The sequence below is a fragment of the Xiphophorus couchianus genome, chromosome 19 (assembly GCF_001444195.1).
Source record: "Xiphophorus couchianus chromosome 19, X_couchianus-1.0, whole genome shotgun sequence".
Classification (NCBI taxonomy): domain Eukaryota; kingdom Metazoa; phylum Chordata; class Actinopteri; order Cyprinodontiformes; family Poeciliidae; genus Xiphophorus; species Xiphophorus couchianus.
This window is the reverse complement of record NC_040246.1, coordinates 16,704,857-16,724,492: the sequence shown is the minus strand read 5'-3', so window position 1 is coordinate 16,724,492 and position 19,636 is coordinate 16,704,857. Positions and strand designations below refer to the sequence as shown.

General features: G+C 38.5%; 2 protein-coding genes across 5 annotated transcripts in view; one reads left to right on the top strand and one right to left on the bottom strand.

The window, feature by feature from the left end:
* The window catches only part of atp10d (ATPase phospholipid transporting 10D), a 31,475-nt gene extending 17,712 nt beyond the window's left edge, over positions 1-13,763 (bottom strand). For 2 of the 3 annotated variants that reach the window (XM_028000616.1, XM_028000618.1), the window contains exons 1-3: positions 13,625-13,763; positions 8,918-9,253; positions 6,467-6,661 (exon numbers count right to left, since the gene is read on the bottom strand). In XM_028000616.1, the coding sequence (XP_027856417.1) occupies positions 6,467-6,661; positions 8,918-9,186 (464 nt within the window). In that variant the 5' untranslated portion in view covers positions 9,187-9,253; positions 13,625-13,763. Of the gene's footprint in view, positions 1-1,462; positions 2,039-6,466; positions 6,662-8,917; positions 9,254-13,624 lie in introns of those variants that run through there. The other variant, XM_028000617.1, reaches the window with a different exon arrangement.
* A 158-nt stretch (positions 13,764-13,921) lies between these two features.
* Positions 13,922-16,791, top strand: commd8 (COMM domain containing 8). Of its 2 annotated transcripts, XM_028000620.1 has the most exons (5): positions 13,922-14,053; positions 15,423-15,578; positions 15,657-15,809; positions 16,126-16,281; positions 16,672-16,791. In XM_028000620.1, exons 1-5 carry the CDS (start codon positions 14,009-14,011, stop codon positions 16,690-16,692), a joined length of 531 nt encoding a protein of 176 aa, XP_027856421.1. In that variant the 5' UTR covers positions 13,922-14,008; the 3' UTR covers positions 16,693-16,791. The 2 variants fall into 2 exon arrangements, with proteins under 2 accessions (XP_027856421.1, XP_027856420.1); XM_028000619.1 differs by having other exon boundaries at positions 15,423-15,809.
* Positions 16,792-19,636: the final 2,845 nt, after the last annotated feature.

The following is a 19,636-nucleotide window of genomic DNA, read 5'->3' as shown; positions in this document are numbered from 1 at the left end:
CTCAATTCAAACATTTAAATGGCTGAGGGAATATATTTGGCAGCATAGTTCTGTTCTTCAACTGAGTCCCAGTAGAATGTGCCTTACAAAAACTCCAAAGATATCTTTGGTCTAAATATCAGATGAACCAACTTCTACGACTAATTTTAATGTGGATAAGCAGTTGGTTTACTCTGTATATTCCCCAGACGATGAAGTTTCTCATCTATTGCCTAAGCTGTCCAGCCAGTCCACAGATTCAGTTCTTTTCAGGGTCTTGGATCCAGGATTTTGTTCTTTCAGTCCTTACAACTCATGACCACAGGTGAGAGTTGGAAAGCAGAAAGACCAGTAAATCCAGAACTTCACCACCCAGCTGAACTACTTATTTACCATGACAGACTGTAGCAATAAGTCTCAATTCATTCATTTGGGGTTTTATTAAGACGGTCCGCAGTGAACACGACTTGTTTACTGCATTGAACAAAGACTTTAAGGCAGTTTCACTTTCTGCTTGACACAGTGTTCCCCTAAGTCAGAGGTTCCCTCTTGCTTAAAAGGAATTCTGGTCAAGGCCTGGAAAACGTTTCTCTCTGCATGTTTCCATTGGACTCTGTTATCAGCAAATTTTACATTCACTTCCACGTTGATGCTGGTGATACCTGGTTTTATCAGTGAAACTACATAAAGCTAACAAGTTACAAAACAAAGTCCTGCTGTGTGTATATAAAAAAAGATGAACTGAATTGTATTTCACTTTTAAGGTCAAATAAAGTCATACTGTCTTAGGACCTAAATACATTTGAAAGTGCTCAATAGTTGTGGTACTTTTGATTATAATTTGTCTTTTATTCAAAGCAGTCATTTATTTCTATAATTGTTTTTAAAATTAGGAGCTCACTCTCCCATCATGAGTAGAAATAAATTATCCATGACTTTGCTACTGAATGAGTCCAGGACCAACTATTTCACAGCTCAGTGTTATGGTTCCTGTTTTGTTTGTCTGATTAACTTTTAACAGTACTATAAATACCTAAATAGAAGTCCCTTAATGGCCTAACCTTTTAATTTGTTGGTAGACTTGTTTTTCCTAGAGTAGCCAAAACTAAAACAGTTTTAGTTTTCCAATACTTTTATTTCTAGAACAAATTTAATCGCCATCAAAGACATCAACAAGCTGTATACTTTTAATTTCAAGCTCACAGCTTCATTTGGACCCTCTAAAAGATAAAACTACTTTTAGTACCTTTGTTCTCTAGGTTAGTGGAGGACTGTTGGCTACCTTTATTAAAAATAAACCAGGTTTATAGCACTAACAGCACTAAGAAATATATATTTTTTTGCCATTGCCTTTTAGAACTTTTCAAGCCAGAAGAGTTAGTCTTTAACTTTTGAAGAGAAGTGTTGGTAAGTAAAAGGGGGGAGATTCTGACTTCCAATTAAAGGAAATCTGTTAAAGTTTGAAAGAACACAAAGGACAAACCTGCAGTAGACTTGACAGAGGAGATTGTTGATTAAGCGATCCGATTTAAACCTGCGGTGGTCCTCAAAGATGTCTTTAACGGCTGTAACCAACAGCACCAGTAAAATGGGAATCAGTGAAACCTCTGGCTGAAAGGCCTCCACAATCGGGATAAAGTTTAAGGTGGCAAGGAAGATAAAGTAGACATTGGCAAACCGATGGAGCTGCTCAAACAGATTCTTGGGAAGAAAGGACAGGAAGGAATACTTTGTGGTTCGGATCCTGTTGCTTTGGTATAACTTTAGAAGTTGCTTCAGCTCCTCATCTTCAGTGAAGGAAGGTACTACGGTCCTCCTCTTCTTCAGGTGTTCCTTGTATGTCCCGGTCGGACGCTCCAAGCTATACATCGGTCTACTGCTGCAGTGAAATCCAACCTAGAGGTCTGTGATTCTGAAATGCTATCCTCCTGTCCTGAATGTTCTGTCCAAGGAGTAGTTTTCATCTAGAATCTGTTCTTCCTTAATCCGGATCAGATTATTTTGGTCTGTCCACCACATCCTGCTGAAGCACAGAAACACCAGGAAAAGGTTGGATTGGAAGAGTTACTGGCATAGATGACGCGCTTCAATGCCACTCCTCCACAGAGCAAGACCAAGGTTCAACTTTTACAGCCACCTCCAAAGACTGATAGATAATGTAACCAAATGTAACAAACAGGGAGTGCCAAACAGCTGAAAAGGCCACGTGCTTTCAATTACTTTGAAGAAACTTCTCAAAGATCAGAGCTGCAGACTCTGTGGATCTACAGAGATGGCGTTCATTAAATACAAAGCTGTAGATCAACTGTGACTACCTGACCAACGTAGAGATAAAAAGGAAAACTAACTATCAGGAGCTTAGATGGGGATAAAGTTATGGTTAAGGACTTTACAAAGACCACTTTATAAGTCTTTTGTTTCTTTATAACTCAACAAGCAAGATCCAGATTTTACCCATCTGGATTCTTTCCCTTACTCTTACCTTCCTTAAGTCCATTTTTCACTCCCACCAAGAGAACTTCTTGAGAAAAGCAGTCCAGAGAGAATAAAAGCATTTTTGTAGACACCCTCAATACACAACAGATATTGTAATGTTACTTTAAATTGGGAGTCCAAGGGAATCCTGTTGATACTCAAATTGCACTCTCTCATTAAAAAGATTGGATTGTTCAAGATGCATGCACAGAGGTTTTAAAAAAGGTTACTTTGACAGCATCACTTGAATTTCCAATGATAGTGTGGAGTTCTTCTTAAAAGTTGTCAGAAAAAAATTATCAACAATTTCATGTGCTGTGGCAAGCATAGCGTATCACAGTAGTACCTCTTCCAAGCATGTTCAGCTGACTGAAAGAAGCCTGCAAGAATTTTTCTCAACATTACAGGAAACATTGTATTGGTTTATTTCAGGTCACAAAAATCAAGATGTGGAACTTGAAGAAGCCCAATCAATAGACCTCAATAAGTGGAAACTGTTTAAAACTACAATTGGCAAAATACAGTAAAGCTCAACTGTTTTAGAGAAAACCAACAAGTTTGTGTAATGCATCTTTGTGGTAAATATTTATTTTTCTTTCAAAGTGTGAAACAGTGGTGCTGCTACCCAAACCATTAGTCTGAGAAGTGAGTACCAAGACATACCTGGCTATTTGGTACCTTACTTCAAGCAAACAGAAGACATATTGAAATCAATTTGCAGAAAAAATAAATAAATATAACTGTTAAATTAGATTTGATGCAACTCAAGCTCCAGCATTTCATACCAACAATATTAGTTTTTCTAACCCTTTTCTCATGTAAAATTACACATGGTGAGACTGCAAACTCTATTAGCAAATTGGATTTGCTGAATGGGCAACTGCTCTTGCCCATTCAGCCAAGAGCAGTTTCATTTATTGTAACAAGGTGATAGCTTACAGTGCAAACTGCATGTTGTGGTGAAAACTACTTAAAAGCAATTTAAACCATAAAGAAGCTTTCACAGACTGCTTAAGTGCTTTTCTGGCTTAATCTTACAGGCTATTAGCAACATCTCTTAGCTGTGAGCTGTTAAATTGTGGCATTTGTTGTCCAGACCTAAAGTAATGAAACTACAGCCTTTGTCAACCACATAAACCAATCCACAATCTTTGATTTAATTCTACTATCTGTGGGGCAGAAAGATGTGCACACAGAAAGAATACAATACTAAAATGGGTGTGTTTTACCCTGAGAAAATACAACAGGTGGTTAAATTCTGCAAAACTTCAGGCAAATATGATAAAATACTTCCATGAGTGCTGCAGGTGCATCACTTATGGAAATGATGCACCTTGAAAGTTGATGTAGTTCATCTCAAAAAAACAATAAAAGGTTTGTCACACCAAATTTAGCAAAAATGATCAAGAACTGTAATTAGATTTACCATGTAAAGCCAGGCTTGTCTTCTTGATGGCATAAAACCCTGGATGACTTTCAATGTTTTGCTGCTAAATTCAGACACAACAGTATCTGAAAAACAAACAACTCTAGATGGCATTAACATGGCTTTCAGCATTAAAGTAAGGAACCTTGGTCTCATGACATGGAACTTAGTGAGTTTCCAGGACTTCCCTTTTTTAATCTTAGGGTTGAACAATGCTCACTTACAGTACTGTGTAAAAAACAAATCATTAGGAAAACTGAAGCCATTATTGCTGATACTTCTCATCCTTTACATGCCGAGTTCCAGTATCTGCCTTCTGGAATCAATCTCAGACATCCTTGTATTAAAAAGTAACAGGTACAAGCAGTCTTTGGTTCCTACAGCAATATCTCTATAAATGCAGGACAAGGTAGGGGGACTTGCACCTCATTTAGTGTTTGTAGCAACTGTCGGTCAATAATGAAATACACTACTGTATAAGTGGCTGGGGAGAGGGAAGTCTGGGCCTCCCTTCTAAAGCTGCTACCCCCGCGACCCGACCCCGGATAAAGCGGAAGAAAATGGATGGATGGATGGATGGATGGACTGCTGTATTCTTCCCATTATGTTTTGATTTGTATTTCATGTACTTCTGGTATGTTTTGTTGTTTTTTATTTTTATTGATCTTTCATACTTTGTCTTTTTGTTTTCATACTTGCTGCAACATCAATTGCCCAAGTTGGGATACAAAAAAATCTGAAATCTGAATCTCTGTAAAATTCAGATTCAGATAAACTATTTCAAGCATTGTTACATATATTCTTGTTAATTTCAGAAAAGAATTTAAAATTTAAAAAGACTGGTTTCTTCCATATAAAGTCATTAACAATAAAGTTCCATAAAACATCAGGGATTTGATTGCTCCATATGGTCCTAACAGAGCATTTGGCTCTCAAGTTGTAGGTTTACAGCTGGTTTCTGGAGTCATAATCGACTCCAGAACAATAATGTATGATCTACTCAAGTACATACAGGGGTTGGACAATGAAACTGAAACACCTCTCATTTTAGTGTGGGAGGTTTCATGGCTAAATTGGACCAGCCTGGTGACCAATCTTCATTAATTGCACATTGAACCAATAAGAGCAGAGTGTGAAGGTCCAATTAGCAGGGTAAGAGCCCAGTTTTGCTCAAAATATTGCAATGCACACAACATTATGGGTGACATACCAGAGTTCAAAAGAGGACAAATTGTTGGTGCACGTCTTGCTGGCGCATCTGTGACCAAGACAGCAAGTCTTTGTGATGTATCAAGAGCCACGGTATCCAGGGTAATGTCAGCATACCACCAAGAAGGACGAACCACATCCAACAGGATTAACTGTGGACGCAAGAGGAAGCTGTCTGAAAGGGATGTTCGGGTGTTAACCCGGATTGTATCCAAAAAACATAAAACCACGGCTGCCCAAATCACGGCAGAATTAAATGTGCACCTCAACTCTCCTGTTTCCACCAAAACTGTCCGTCGAGAGCTCCACAGGGTCAATATACACGGCCGGGCTGCTATAGCCAAACCTTTGGTCACTCGTGCCAATGCCAAACGTCGGTTTCAATGGTGCAAGGAGCGCAAATCTTGGGCTGTGGACAATGTGAAACATGTATTGTTCTCTGATGAGTCCACCTTTACTGTTTTCCCCACATCCGGGAGAGTTACGGTGTGGAGAAGCCCCAAAGAAGTGTACCACCCAGACTGTTGCATGCCCAGAGTGAAGCATGGGGGTGGATCAGTGATGGTTTGGGCTGCCATATCATGGCATTCCCTTGGCCCCATACTTGTGCTAGATGGGCGCATCACTGCCAAGGACTACTGAACCATTCTGGAGGACCTGAAGGCGGTGCCGTGTATCAGGATGACAATGCACCAATACACACAGCAAGACTGGTGAAAGATTGGTTTGATGAACATGAAAGTGAAGTTGAACATCTCCCATGGCCTGCACAGTCACCAGATCTAAATATTATTGAGCCACTTTGGGATGTTTTGGAGGAGCGAGTCAGGAAACATTTTCCTCCACCAGCATCACGTCGTGACCTGGCCACTATCCTGCAAGAAGAATGGCTTAAAATCCCTCTGACCACTGTGCAGGACTTGTATATGTCATTCCCAAGACGAATTGACGCTGTATTGGCCGCAAAAGGAGGCCCTACACCATACTAATAAGTTATTGTGGTCTAAAACCAGGTGTTTCAGTTTCATTGTCCAACCCCTGTATATTCAGCCATTTCATTAGTCACATGCACAAAACATATTCAGTTCCCCAAACATTGTCAGACAGCAAATGTTCACTTAAGATCTCAAAGTTCCTGGTGTAGCTTTGTTTGATCCACCATTTTTCTTTCTTTTTTTTGCTCTGATGAACGTCAAAATGAAACAAATGAAGTTCAATTTCGGCTAATTTTTTAAATTCAATCGTTTCACTTTCATTTAAACCATGTTACTTTAGATTGCCACTTGAAATAACACAGGCTCATTCATCTGCAACATTTCTAAAGTGCAAATGCTTTGGATGGAGGCAAGTAGAAGATTTGAGTTTGGATGAACTCACCCACAGAACACCCGCACCAAGTTGTTGTTGACCTTTTTGTCAAACAAGTACCGCCTGTAATCCTCCAGTGCATCTTTGATGGCGATAACCGTGAGAACCACCAGTAGAGGGATCATTGTGATCTCCTTCTCAAAGGCCTCCACAATCGGAACCCAGTTAAGCAACGCCAGGAACAGGAAGTAAAGGTTGGCCGCCCTGTGGAGAAAAAGGAGCATGTTATCTTGAAGGACTGTGTAGTCAGTGGGGCCATCAAGGAGGGTGGATCAGGCTATAGGGGTGAGCATTTATTATGTTGTTTATCATTATATATTTCTTGTCATGGTAAGAATTTTGATTCATCATTGTCACAACAAATTCCAATTTATAGAAAACCGTAAAATTGTCTGTGTTGTTGATAATTATTTGTGCTATTTTCTCCACTGTTTATTCAATGGGAGTACCAATAAATACTGATAAATGTGAAAAAATAATTAAATACAGTTACTATGTGCAGTTTAGTGATACAAAATCACTAAGCCCTACGGCTTGTTGTCCTGAAGAACCTTTTTACAAATAAATGTTTTCAAGAGCAGTATTTGTGTTTGTTGTTCTATGACGGCTGTGTCAGAGTTATTACTGTCACATTTATCATTACCACAATGATAAATGTGACATTGATAAATGTTATTGTGACAAAACTGTAAGCCATTTTACCCATCACAACCATAAATTGTTATTAACATCACAATGTTATCAAATAGAAAAAAAGTAATTAGAACTAAATGACAGACATGTATTAAAATGTACTTTTCAAAAACAAATCTGAAAAGTGTGGTGTGCATCTCAATGAAATCATTACTCTGATGCCCTTAACAAAACCCAGTAAAGCAAATTCCCTTCGGAAACCACCTAATTAGTAAATTCAGTCCAACTATGTGTAGTTCAATCACAGTATAAATCCAACAGTCTGTGAAGGCCTCAGAGGTTTGTTAGAGAACATTATTTAACAATCAGCATCACGGAGACCTAGGAACACAGCACACATGTCAGAGAGAAAGTAGGGGAGAGGTTTAAACCATAGTTAGTTTAAAAACAATATTACAAGCTTTCATCTCCCAGAGCATTTCCCAAGCCATCTTCTGAAAACAGAAACGGTATGATACAACTACAAACCTCCCGGGACATGATCATACAGGAAGGTGTTCACAATTGCATTTTTGGCCTACATTCAAAACTGGAAAGATGAATCAAGCTAAATGGAATGCAATCCTGTAAAAAAATGTTGATACTAAAAAAGACTTGAGACTGGGGCACAGGTTCATCTTTCAAGACAACACTCTTCAACATTCGTCCAGATCTGTAAGAGATCAAAGCATTTTCCTATGTTTGAAAGGCCTAATGAAAGTCCAGACCTAAATCCAACCGAGAATATGAGGGATAACTTGGAATTGCTGTTCACAAACACTTCTCCCCCATCCTGACAAAGTCCAAGTTTATCTTAAGAACACAGATCTGTAAAACTTTCAGTTTCTAGGAAGGAGTTCGGATCATCCTGACCCGCCGTGACACTCCAGCTCCTCCTGCCGGTTCACAAGGCATTCTCAGGTCAGACTGGAGATACATTTCCCTTCCTAAGTCTCCTTCTTTAAGCATTCACCTAGCTTTTTAAGGATCAACTGTGTGTTTGTACATGTCTTAAAGTCTCCTTAAGTCAAGTGTGTAATGTTTCCTCTAGGTTGGTTCTGGAATGACTGTGTGGAGAACTAAGTATTTTGGTGTGTTGAATCCTGATTGTTGGCAGGATGGGCCAGGAGATGGATTGCTGGATAACATTGCTCTGATCTGTCATGATAAAGGATCTAAGATGTTCAACCTCTGAATTTTCTGTTTAGTCTACATTTTAACCTTCAATTAAGGTCATAAGATGTGAATCATAACAGAAAGAATAACATACAAACATAAAAAAAAGCTTTTCCATGGGATGACTGAATTTACCTAAGAGATAAAGTGAGGATCTCAATTCAGAAATCAAATCCAAGGTTGAATTTATTAACTTTTCTTACTTTCTGAAACAGCTAATTATCTGTTCAGATCCCAGAATAAGTTCTTACCGAAGTAGTTAAGGCAGACGTACTAGTGCAGCTTCCAAGCTTATCTCATCTAGATCATAAATTGTTTTGCCGTTTTTCCTTCATGTACAGTAACTGCTTTATCAAATTACATGTGTTATGCTATCTTTAAACTCTTTAAACAAGCTAACATATTTACCACTTCCTGTGTTCTGTATTTGCTAAATGGAAATTGTAATCCAAAAAAACGGAACGAGCAAGCTTATGCAGTCAATATTCAGCAGAAACCTATTATACATAGTGACATTTCATTTTAGGATATTATCAATGTATCTTGATAATACTAGCATTGGAAAAAACATGGTTCCACTTTTTTTTAATATCTATATCTAAAATTACTGACCTGTGGAACTGCTGGAACAGGTTCATAGGGATAAATGTCAACAGACTGTATTTAGTCGTGCGAATGCCATTGCCCTTGTACTTCCTGGACACGGCTTCATATTCCTGCTGGTGGGGGCCATGGCGGGCCAACACCGTCCTCCTCTTGCCGCTGACCCTTTGAAGGGAGCTTTTGCTCGGAAAGCCATCAGGCGGAGAGTACCAGCCTCGCTCCGAGTCTACAGACAGAAGCTGCCGACAGCGATGTCGCACCCAGTGGAAGCGCTCCATCTACGCAGCCCGAGCTGCGGCCGCGTGGAACTCCGGCTTTTTCCTCAACTCTCTTAACGACGTCCTTCTGCAGACGTAAAACAATAAGTCAGTTTAAAATCCTCTCCAACATTTTGATTGACCTGTTCTAAGTCAAGGTTGAGTGTTAAATAACCGACAAACATTGTCACCTACAAAGAATATTCACAAAGAAAGACAACACAAAGTTATGAAAAGTTATGCCTCAATTGAGATGTGATACAATCCCCATGACGATGCATTTCCCCTTTTCTTCATCCCTTGTTTCAACACAATGACAGCATGACCTCAACTAGAACAAACGGCGTTTTCGTTTATGTCTGCATCCAGCAGAGGAAGACAGTTCCTAGAATGAAGACGGTGTAGGCAAACAGGTTTCAGCTACAGTAAAGAGACAAAAGACAAGCAACGGAAACCATCTTGATACAGGTCCTCCACCTGAATACATGACATCGCATTTTTAAAGAAGGCTTGATGAAGCATGGAATGCATATTCTGTACCGTGATATATAGTATAACATTTTGTATTGAATTATTTTTAATCAATCTTACATACTAATCACATTTTCAGAGAAACTGTATTTTGGATTTTTATTGGTTGCAATCTCTATAAAATGAGTTTTACTTTATGATAGTCTCGTCCCACACCGCAGTTTAATAATTTTTCCTGTTTTTTATACAAACTCTTCACGTTTCTGTTCATGTATAGATTCGAAACACTCCTGCAACTAAAGTTTGTACTTTGAAGCATATGTAGATATTTACAGAGAGTTTTTGAGATTCCTCTGTGCCCCTCTAATACAATAGAGGATTAGGGTAATTTAATAATGAATTAAAGTCAAAATCCTTAGATTACATTCAGAATTCTTAGAAATCTGAGATCAAAGTCAAAATTCTGAGATTAACTTTAGAATTCTGTGAAAACTGTCAGAATTTGTTTATTTTTTTCCCCAGAAGCTCTAATATCCTTCTTTATTCAAATAACTCCATCAGTTTTATTCATTTTTCCTACTTTCTCACATTTTACTGAAAAATCTCAGGTTGTCATGTGGGAAATGGTTGCAGTCGGATTTTTTCCCTGCAGCGGTGACGGTATGAACAGAATAACAGCAGTTCTTTCAGTCATTTCAGTCATATGATGAGAATCTAATGCTTTTAGTTGCCTTTAATCTTGGCTGCAGAACAAATGACATTTTCTTCTTCAAGTTCAAAGCTCATCTAGGTCAGAACTCTCTGCAGTTGTGCGACAGGCCAAACCTGCTAACCTTCATTTATGGGTGCTTTATTTACAGTTGACATAAGAAAAATTCTTGTTTGTGATGATCACAGGAAAGGAGTGCTCAAACGTTCCCCTCCCCCAATTCGCAGCACAGCCTAATGTTTAAACTTTGGAATATTTTGGACATGTCAATAAAATGCTTCATTGTAAAAATACTAGCCCTGTAGTATTATTAAACCTAAAATAACACAGCATTGAAAATAGCTTGATTTACAATGTCTTGGGGTCTATTTTAAAAATTTGATTAAATTAGAGATTTTTCCAAATGGTTAAAAATATATATGTAGACAAACATGTATACATCCCTTTTAGAATAGGTCAAATATCTCCTAGAAATTTGCACCCCTACTTCATACTACTGTATGTAGCAATAGCTAAGATTCTGACATAATTCTGGCTGGATACTTGACCGCTCGTTTTGGTAGAAGTGGTAAAGTTTGATTTCATTGGTCAGGTTTCTTGGCATTGGCTCAGCTTTTAAACAAAGTCCATAAAGGTTTTATCTCAGAGCTTTAGGAATAAGTTTGGGTGTGTATTAGCATATGTTGTCCAGTTGGAACACTCAGTTTTTTTTCCTTTTAGCAGTTTATTTGAGTTATTCCTTCTTTAATATTCCATAAGCTAGAGGCAATGCAATTAGCAGTGAAACAGTCCCACAGCATGAAGCTACCACCACCTTGTTTGAGAATTGGTAAAGTGTTCTTAATTTTAAGGCCTCACCTTTTCTTCTTCCAAAGGGGGACCCCTGTTGCCAAATCAGCCAATTTTAGTGTCATCTGACCATTAAAATTTTGTTCAGAAAGAATTTGGATTCTCCATTTTGGTTAGTTGAATACTTTAGTCAAGCTGAAATGGTGAATTCTAGTACAGGAGATTTTTCCTAACTGTAACCCATATGTTCAATTGGATGAACTGATTATCACAGAAATGGCTCCATCAGACTTTCCCCAACTTGTGTTAATGTAAAATTTTCCTTTTTAGATCTTCACTGAGTTCCTCTGACTTTTTCATTGTTCTGAGTTTGGCTGAGCCAAATGAGTGCAGTCAAATTCCACAAAGAGAAACTGCCATCATGATTATTAACCACTTCCTCCACCCAACTCACTGTTTGGGCTTCAAATGTCTCAGGTCAAAGTCAGTAGGTGAAGTTCTGTTAACAGAATTAAACCATATTAATCCATTGAGCACTAAGTAAAGGATGTGAGTTTTATCTCTGACAAACCAGGCTGACTGGACTTTAAGGATAACTGAAAGAGGATTTCTGAGAAGTGAAACCAGTGTGGTCACAAGATCAGTTGGGTTTATCTGTGCAGTTCTGAGACTGACTTTTTAAAACTGGACAGTAAGAACTTAAGCTGAAAATAAACAATCATTGGGAAAAGGTTTAATCAAAAGACAATTAAATAACAGAGGCTGACATATCTGAAGCTAAGGCTAGCGGATACATAAAAGCCTCTGGATACTTGTGTATATCTGAAGTTAGTTCTTTCATTTTTTTGATTTAGCATGATCCAAAGGTCAGCAAAGGGTCTTTGTTATTCTTAAAATATTTGTTTGCATTGGGATTAGGGTTCAGCATTAGCAAACAGCACACCCCATATCAAGACTACCAACCTGTTCTGGATGCTCTAACATCCAGAACAGCTATGAACTAGATGCATATTATTTACTTGGTTGCTTTTCTCCTCAGTTTCAGAATAATGCCAGAAAATTTACTGAGGAATATTTGATTTCTACCTTTTTAAGAATAATTTGACAGCTAAACACTTAAATACTAGGGATGGACCAGACTAGTGTTGCACATGCCATACTCTGCAATAGCAATTTTTGAACTTTTCCACAATGTGTCATGTTATAAAAACAAATTTCTATATATTTTATCTGGATTTTAGGTGACCTATAGCACAAAGTAGCCCACAATTGTAAAGAAAATATGTGTATTTTACATATTTATTTTGTGGATAAAAATAGAATGAGTGTGGCATGTTTGTATTTCATACCCTTTATGCCCTCCAAACTCGTGTGTTTTGTTGACACGTTTTACAGCTGTTCTTTGAAGGTCTCAGAGGTTTATTAATGAGCAAATAATATCTAAAGGCCAAAAGATACAGCAGGCACATTACAGATTAAGCTCTGCAGATGTCAAAAGGCAAGGATAGCCTTTAAATATCCAGAGTTACTATGAGTTTATTGGTTTACTGGCTATGAACAGCCAGAACATAGAGTTACTATGAGCTTATTGTAACTCTATGTTACTATGAGCCAATAAGCTCATAGTAACTCTGGAGGAGAGATGCACAACTCAGATGTAAAAACCTGTTGACACTACAACTATTTGGTGCGAACTCCACAAATCCTGTCCTGAAGGAAGAGTGCAAGAAGAAAAGCATTGCTGGAAAAAAAGATATGAAAAGTCGTTTCCAAGTGACAAGCCATGTTGAGGACAAAGAAAAAAAAAGGCGGTGCACAGATCAGATGACAATAAAATGTAACATTTTTTGGCCTATATGAAAAAAACACTATTCCTTTCATAAGCAGGAATATATTAAAAAACACTATTCCTTTCATAAGCAGGAATATATTAAAAAACATTATTCCTTTCATAAGTAGGAATTGGGAAGCTTAAGATTTCCCTTCCACCAAGCCTACTCGTTAGAATAGCCCAGTCAAAAGTCCTGAACTAAACCCAGCTCAGTATCTGTGACAAGACTTGAAAATTAATGTTTACACATCCTCCATTCAATATAGCTGAGTCTGATTTATTTTGCAAACAAGAGATGGGCAAAGATTTCGTGTAGAAACCTGACAGAATACCCCGAACAATCTACAGTTGTATTAGAAAAACTGAACTGAAACTACGCATAAATTTGCCAAAGTCCAAAAAAAGAAAATAAAAACTCTAAAAGACCCACAGGAAGTCTGTAAACCTCGCACCTCTTTCAAAGATGTCAGGACTTTTTCATGACAACAGCTTTACTGAACGTAAAGGACGGTGTTTACTTCCAGGACAGTCGGACAGACGGAGGCCTGCTGCCCAACATCGCTTGAATTGCAGCTGTGAACAAAACAAACCTCAGAGCTCTACTCGTGTCTCCCTCCTGAAAACTAGCTTTCCGTTACCCCTTATTCCTCCTTACGTACCCAGCTGTTTGTTTCCATCTGTGGCAGGGCTCGACGACTGCTGTCGGCTGGATCTTTTCGGTCACATCTCTGGAGTTGCAGCCGCAACAGACTTAAAACAAAAGGAAGCAGGATTCGAGACAATAAGTGGTGACGAACACGCTCCTCTCCTTCTCTTTTTGCAGTCGGGTTTGTAACTACTTGAACTGGTACATCCGGCACTTTGTCTCAAAAAGCAATGAGACAGCTCCTCTGTTCGGAGAGGAACTGAACAACGCTCTATTTTCCGTGACTTGAAGGTTGACGGGAGACAGTATTTTTTCCTACTGCAAATGAACGCGGCTCGTCCGGTCACGTGATAGAGATCAGCTGACCAGAAGGAGCTCGGCGGAAGCGAATGAAAATATGATGGAGATTCTGAGCAGAATATCAGCAACAGATTGTGTCAAAGTGAGCATGAAACTTATTTTAGTTATGATTCATGTTTGATAAAATATGTGTGAAGAGATTCAAAGGTGATGTTATTAACCTGATTTATACTTTAAACTATGAGGTTCTGACGTTTTGTTTCTGATATAATGTGGTTGAAGTCAGTATTTGCAGAACCACCTTTCACTGCTATACTCTGCTCTGTTTTTAGACACGTTTCCAAACGGCGTTGCACATCCCGAGACTAAAATATTTGTCAATAGTGTTTGCAAAATAGCTAAAGCTCAGTCAGACTGGCGGAAAACAACAACGACATTTATGTATGGACTTTGACTGGTCCATACATCGTAGTTCATTCATTCTAATGCATAAATGAACTAAGATCTATCCATCCAATTGTCATTCTGACTGTATTGTTAGGGTTGTTGTTCTGTTGGAAGGTGAACCTCAGTCCAAGTCTTAAATATTGTGTAGCTTTACGCCGAGGCAGGTTGGCAGTTATGCCACATTCTGTTTTTAAATGGTAGATTGAACAAAGCTCTGTGACACGTTCAGAAATTGGGATATTGTTTTACAACCTTACTCAACTTTAAACTTCTCCACAACTTTATCCACGGCGTCTGTGTTTTTTTTTTACTGAGGTTAAATTTCACATTGAAGGCAGTGAGTTGCATTGAATTTTATTTAGGAGAATGCAATCTTAATTTTCTTTTCAATTCATAAGTATGCATTAGTTTGTGGCGATAAGAGGCAAATTCTTAACAAAATACGTTGATATTTGTGGCTATAATGTGACACCTTATGAAAAAGTTGAAGCAGTATGAAAGCCTTTCCGAGCTCATTAGGTACGGGTGAAAATGTACACAGACTTGATGCTTGATAAATTTTTGAAAATAAAAACATCTACGTTTCTAGAAACAATTAATTCAAACACCTGCTAGTGTCTGTTGATTAACTGATCAGTGTTTTACCACATGACACTGATTTCAGGTCTTCTTGTAATCAACTACAATTCATTCAAAGTCATATGTAAACTTTGATTTAATTTAATGTTAAAGCATTATGAACATAAATAATTAAAAAGTGCTATATACTACTTCATCAGAGGTTGTAGTTTTGAATCGAATCCCATGTTTTCCTTGAGCAACAGAAAACATGTTGCATTAAAGGGTGAAAAAAACATTTTTAGTGAAGAGTTTTTCAGTGTCTCACCTGCACATCACAGCCCATGTGGAAAAATTGACCGATTGTTTGATGCATCATAATTTTTTTCTGTCAGAATATTGAACAGTTAAGATTAAAGGCAAAAATAACTTCCCTTTAATCTCCTTTTAAAATATAAATCAGCCAAAGTCAAAAGGAAATACTGATATGCTGTTGATGTTTCCAGCTGTGTCACAGAGTGGTGGATGGGCTGTGTGGTCGGGAGCCTCCATGCAGGAGTGATTACAGCACCACCTGGAGCCTGGAGGAGTGGCTGCAGCTACTAGACTTCTTGACCAGCCTGTTCCGCCTGGCGGTGGGGAACGACATCCCAGATGAAGAGGTGAGTGGAGCAGGCGGGGCCAGTGTTTTTTGCCCCTCGGCTCAGGTCGTCACATCTTGTCCTGCTGGTTCCGTGCAGGTCCTGGCTAAACTTTCGGATGCAGATCACAGCCATGCCGACGCTGTGCTAAGCGTTCTCAGAGGACGATGGGAGGAGATCCGGCGTGCTCTGCTGGACAGAACCAGCAGCATCTCCTCTGCAACCTTGCAGGACTTTGACTGGCAGCTGAAGGTCAGTCAAACATCAGCATTTGGTGTTAGTCTGCATCCCTAATGAGTTAAACTGGGTATCTTGGTAATAATCAACACCTCAAAACATAGCTCTTTTACTTATTAAAAGTAGGCTTTTATTGCATGTTTTCTTGCTTCTGTATTTACTACTACATGGCTCCTTGTGCCAACATTAAACCCTAACGTTAACCAGGAACACTAGGAATTTTGAAGCATCCCCACTATCGTGCAGAAACTTACCCTAAATTAACAGAAACTCATTTATCTGCCTGCTTTGAGTTTTCTGCAAAGCCTTTCTTTCCCTTCATCCTCTGCAGCTGGCTTTGTCCAGCGATAAGATCTCCTCTCTGAACACGCCGCTCCTCAGCCTCTGTCTGGATGTGAGGGAGAACGGAGCGCTTCGGCCCATCACCATGGAGCTGAACAGAGAGGAAGTGAGCACGCTCATCAGCTCTCTAGAGGCTGCTAACAAGGTACACACACAGGGAACGTGTCACCTTATCAACGTGTGACTGTGAAACATGACACCCTGTTTACCCTGAGTGCAGCTCTACATAGGCTCATGCTGATGAACACTCCAGTCATGATTAACACTTCCATGTCGCTCCTCTGCTTAATGGAGTTTAGGTTTTAAACCTAGGCAAGGCGATTTCATTTGTAACGCACATTTTCAGCAACAAGGCAATTTAAAGAGCTTAAACGATTTAATCTGAAAATTGATGCAGTTTAAACACTAGGAGGCAGCATTATCACAAGATTCTTTCTAGGTCTTTCTTGAGGAACAGAGTGAAAGCAGAATCCATTGCTTTGGAATTCATCCCTAGTCCTAAGTGATTTGACAATCTTTTCTAAATGTCTTTCAGGTGGTGCTCCAGCTGAAATGATGGACTGATCCGAAAAGAAGCTGATGTTTTTGATGTAATAATAATTTAATGTTTTTGATGCCTTTTGTTCCATAATAAAATCCATATTTTCCTTTCTGATTCTGTGGAAGTTTGTCGAAGATCAATAGAAAAGTTAGAATGTCGTTTAATCATCCACACCATTTTTCCATAATCCACTGATATTGTAACCCATCCATCCACCTGCTCCATCAGTACATTCAGTCATCTCCCCATCAATCCTGTAATTTACCAAATTTCCATCATCCTTTTTACAATCCATCCATTTAGCTTTAATAACAATTAAGATATCTGGAAATTTGAATATGGAAAAGATTGGCCAGAGAATACTGTTGAAAAAATTGTTAATGAATCTCCTGGCCTACTGATTTATTTTAAAATATATTACATGTATCATCTCATCAACTCATTTACAAATTTTCATCAGCTTGATCTAAAGGAATTGACAATTAGGAAAATTATTTGTCCTAATTGTTAGAGAAATAATGATAGAAGTGGTAGATTTATTCAGAATATCACCATCCTGGGAGGCCAGTGTCTATCTACGACAGTCATTAGGCACGAGAGACAGAATACATCCTGGAAACACTGCCATATATACACACACCTCTCTCTCAATTTAGAAAACAATTAACCTAACTCGGCTTTTTGGACTGTGGGAGGCAGCCAGCGTACCCATGACTCACCCAGGACCTTTTTTCTGCAATGAAACAGTGCCACTATGCAGCCTGTTAAGACAACCAATGCGTTAGAAAATCATCAATCTGGCAACAATGTTCATCAAAGAAACTTGGACTGTATTTTCCCTCTCTTCCTCAACAGTCCTGAATATGATAAAACCATATTCAGGGAGAAATTTGGAGGAATTTCAGTGAACAAATATAATCCTAACAACAGTGATCTCTGACTCAGACTAAAAACATGTGTCAAGGTGTGTAATGGCTTACAGATCCAAATGGTCAACAGCAACAGAGTTGCTACAGAAGCAACAATGGGGTTCAAGGGAAAAAACGTAACCTTGTACAACCTGAAGCATAAAGGCAGAACTGTCAGTTTGGGATGTTTTAAATGAAGCTTGAGTTATGAGGAGTCATTGATGAAAAAATAAACTACTGATTCATCAATAGAGCTTAGATTGTGGCCCTACTAGAAAAAGAAAATCCACTGAATTGCTGTTGGTTTTAAACAAACTGTAGCTGTATGCAAGGAAATTAAATATTTTAAAGCCAAAAGAGCAGGCAAAGATCTCAGCAAGTACAGCACTAAGAAATATGCCAGAAAACAAAGTAGAAGAAGGGGTAGAAGCTAGAAGGAGCTATGAGACAGTGGAGGTAATGTTTAAAGCTTCCCGGTCAGTCTGACTGATTATTAATGAGAATTGGAACAAATGCTGACAGACAGAGCCAAGTTAAATGTGGTAATGATGTTAGTCTTCACTCCAGAGTGTCCAGTTAATCATGGGAAAGAGCCTGAGTGCTGACAGCTGCAGACGTGCTAACTGGGCTAATGGCATCAGCACGCTGCTTCATTTTCTGTAAAGACCTGACCCCTCTCATGAGCAGAGTCAAGCTGGAGTTTAAAGAAAGAATCCAAGCCGCAGGTTTCACTATAAAATACTTACAGATGCCCTTCTAAAGGAGTTATTAACATTTTAAGTAAAATCAAATATCTCTTTGAAACCTTGACTAAAGAATTTGATAGCACAAATACAAGTTTGACCTAAGGGTTTCTTTTTTCTTTTGATCTAGCATGCATGTTCTATCCTACGCTTCGACACTTAATGTTCCTGGTTGAGTAATGGCAAAACAACAAAAAAAACTTACACATCAAGTAAACTGCATTGAATGAAGGTTATTTTGATATCATGTAACCACTCTGCAAAGGACAACTAGCCAAATGGCACAAGAGGAAATCTCAGGAAAATTGTTCTACGATGGTGGACTTTGTTAACAGTTGATAAGATTCTATTTGGCTGGTGGAAATCAAAGCAGATCAAATTCTGGAATTTAAAAAATAGCTGATTCATCATACTATTCTTTATCTTCAGAGATAATCAGGCAATATAATAGTTATGATTAAAGTAAAGTAATTTTAAATATTCTGAATTTATCAAAATTTTGATTTTGAGCATTTCCATGGCGATTTACTTTTCTGTATTTTTTTTTTCACTGGCAGCTGCAGAAAGCAAGAGGTCTCATACAGAAGTTGGTGTACTTGGAGAATCAAAATAGGCCTGTATATAAGAAAATGCTAAAGACCGAATTCATTATCTTCAGCGTATATCTCCATCCTTATTCATCAAAATCGTTTCCAGGTGCTCCATCTCCATATTGGAAACTCTTCAGTTTTCCACAAAAATCTGTTTGGATTGGATAAAAGGGGTAAACACACACAAAGCTGTCTCTGCGATGTAGGCGGGGTTATTGTTACATATAACTGAGACAAAGGCATAAGAAACTTTTTTGGGCTTACTTCCTGATTTGTGGTGAATCAATTGACCCGTGGGTTGTGGACAGCAGGTGGCAGTAGTGGTCACCATCTAGAATGAAACAAGCCAGCACAACTCCAAACACTTGGCCTTTTTTAAGAGAAATAGAGATCTTTACAAGTATTTTCTGATGTCATCTCCCTCCAGATAATGATTACTTAACGTGCTGAAGCTGCTCATTCTGCTGTGCACAGGGACACATTTAGGCTTTTAGCAGCCTCATTAACTCAACTATTAGGACGCATCTAATCATTTGATGCATGGACTGAGGGCATTTGCTGACAAAATATTTTCTGGAAAATTGGCTGAAAAACACAGTCTTGCACACAAGTATTCAGCAAAGTGAAAATAAATGAACCACAAAGCAGTTTGTATGCAGAGATCTCAGCAGCTTTATTTGGACTCTTAATTCTCTGTAAGTTGACACAAATGATGCCT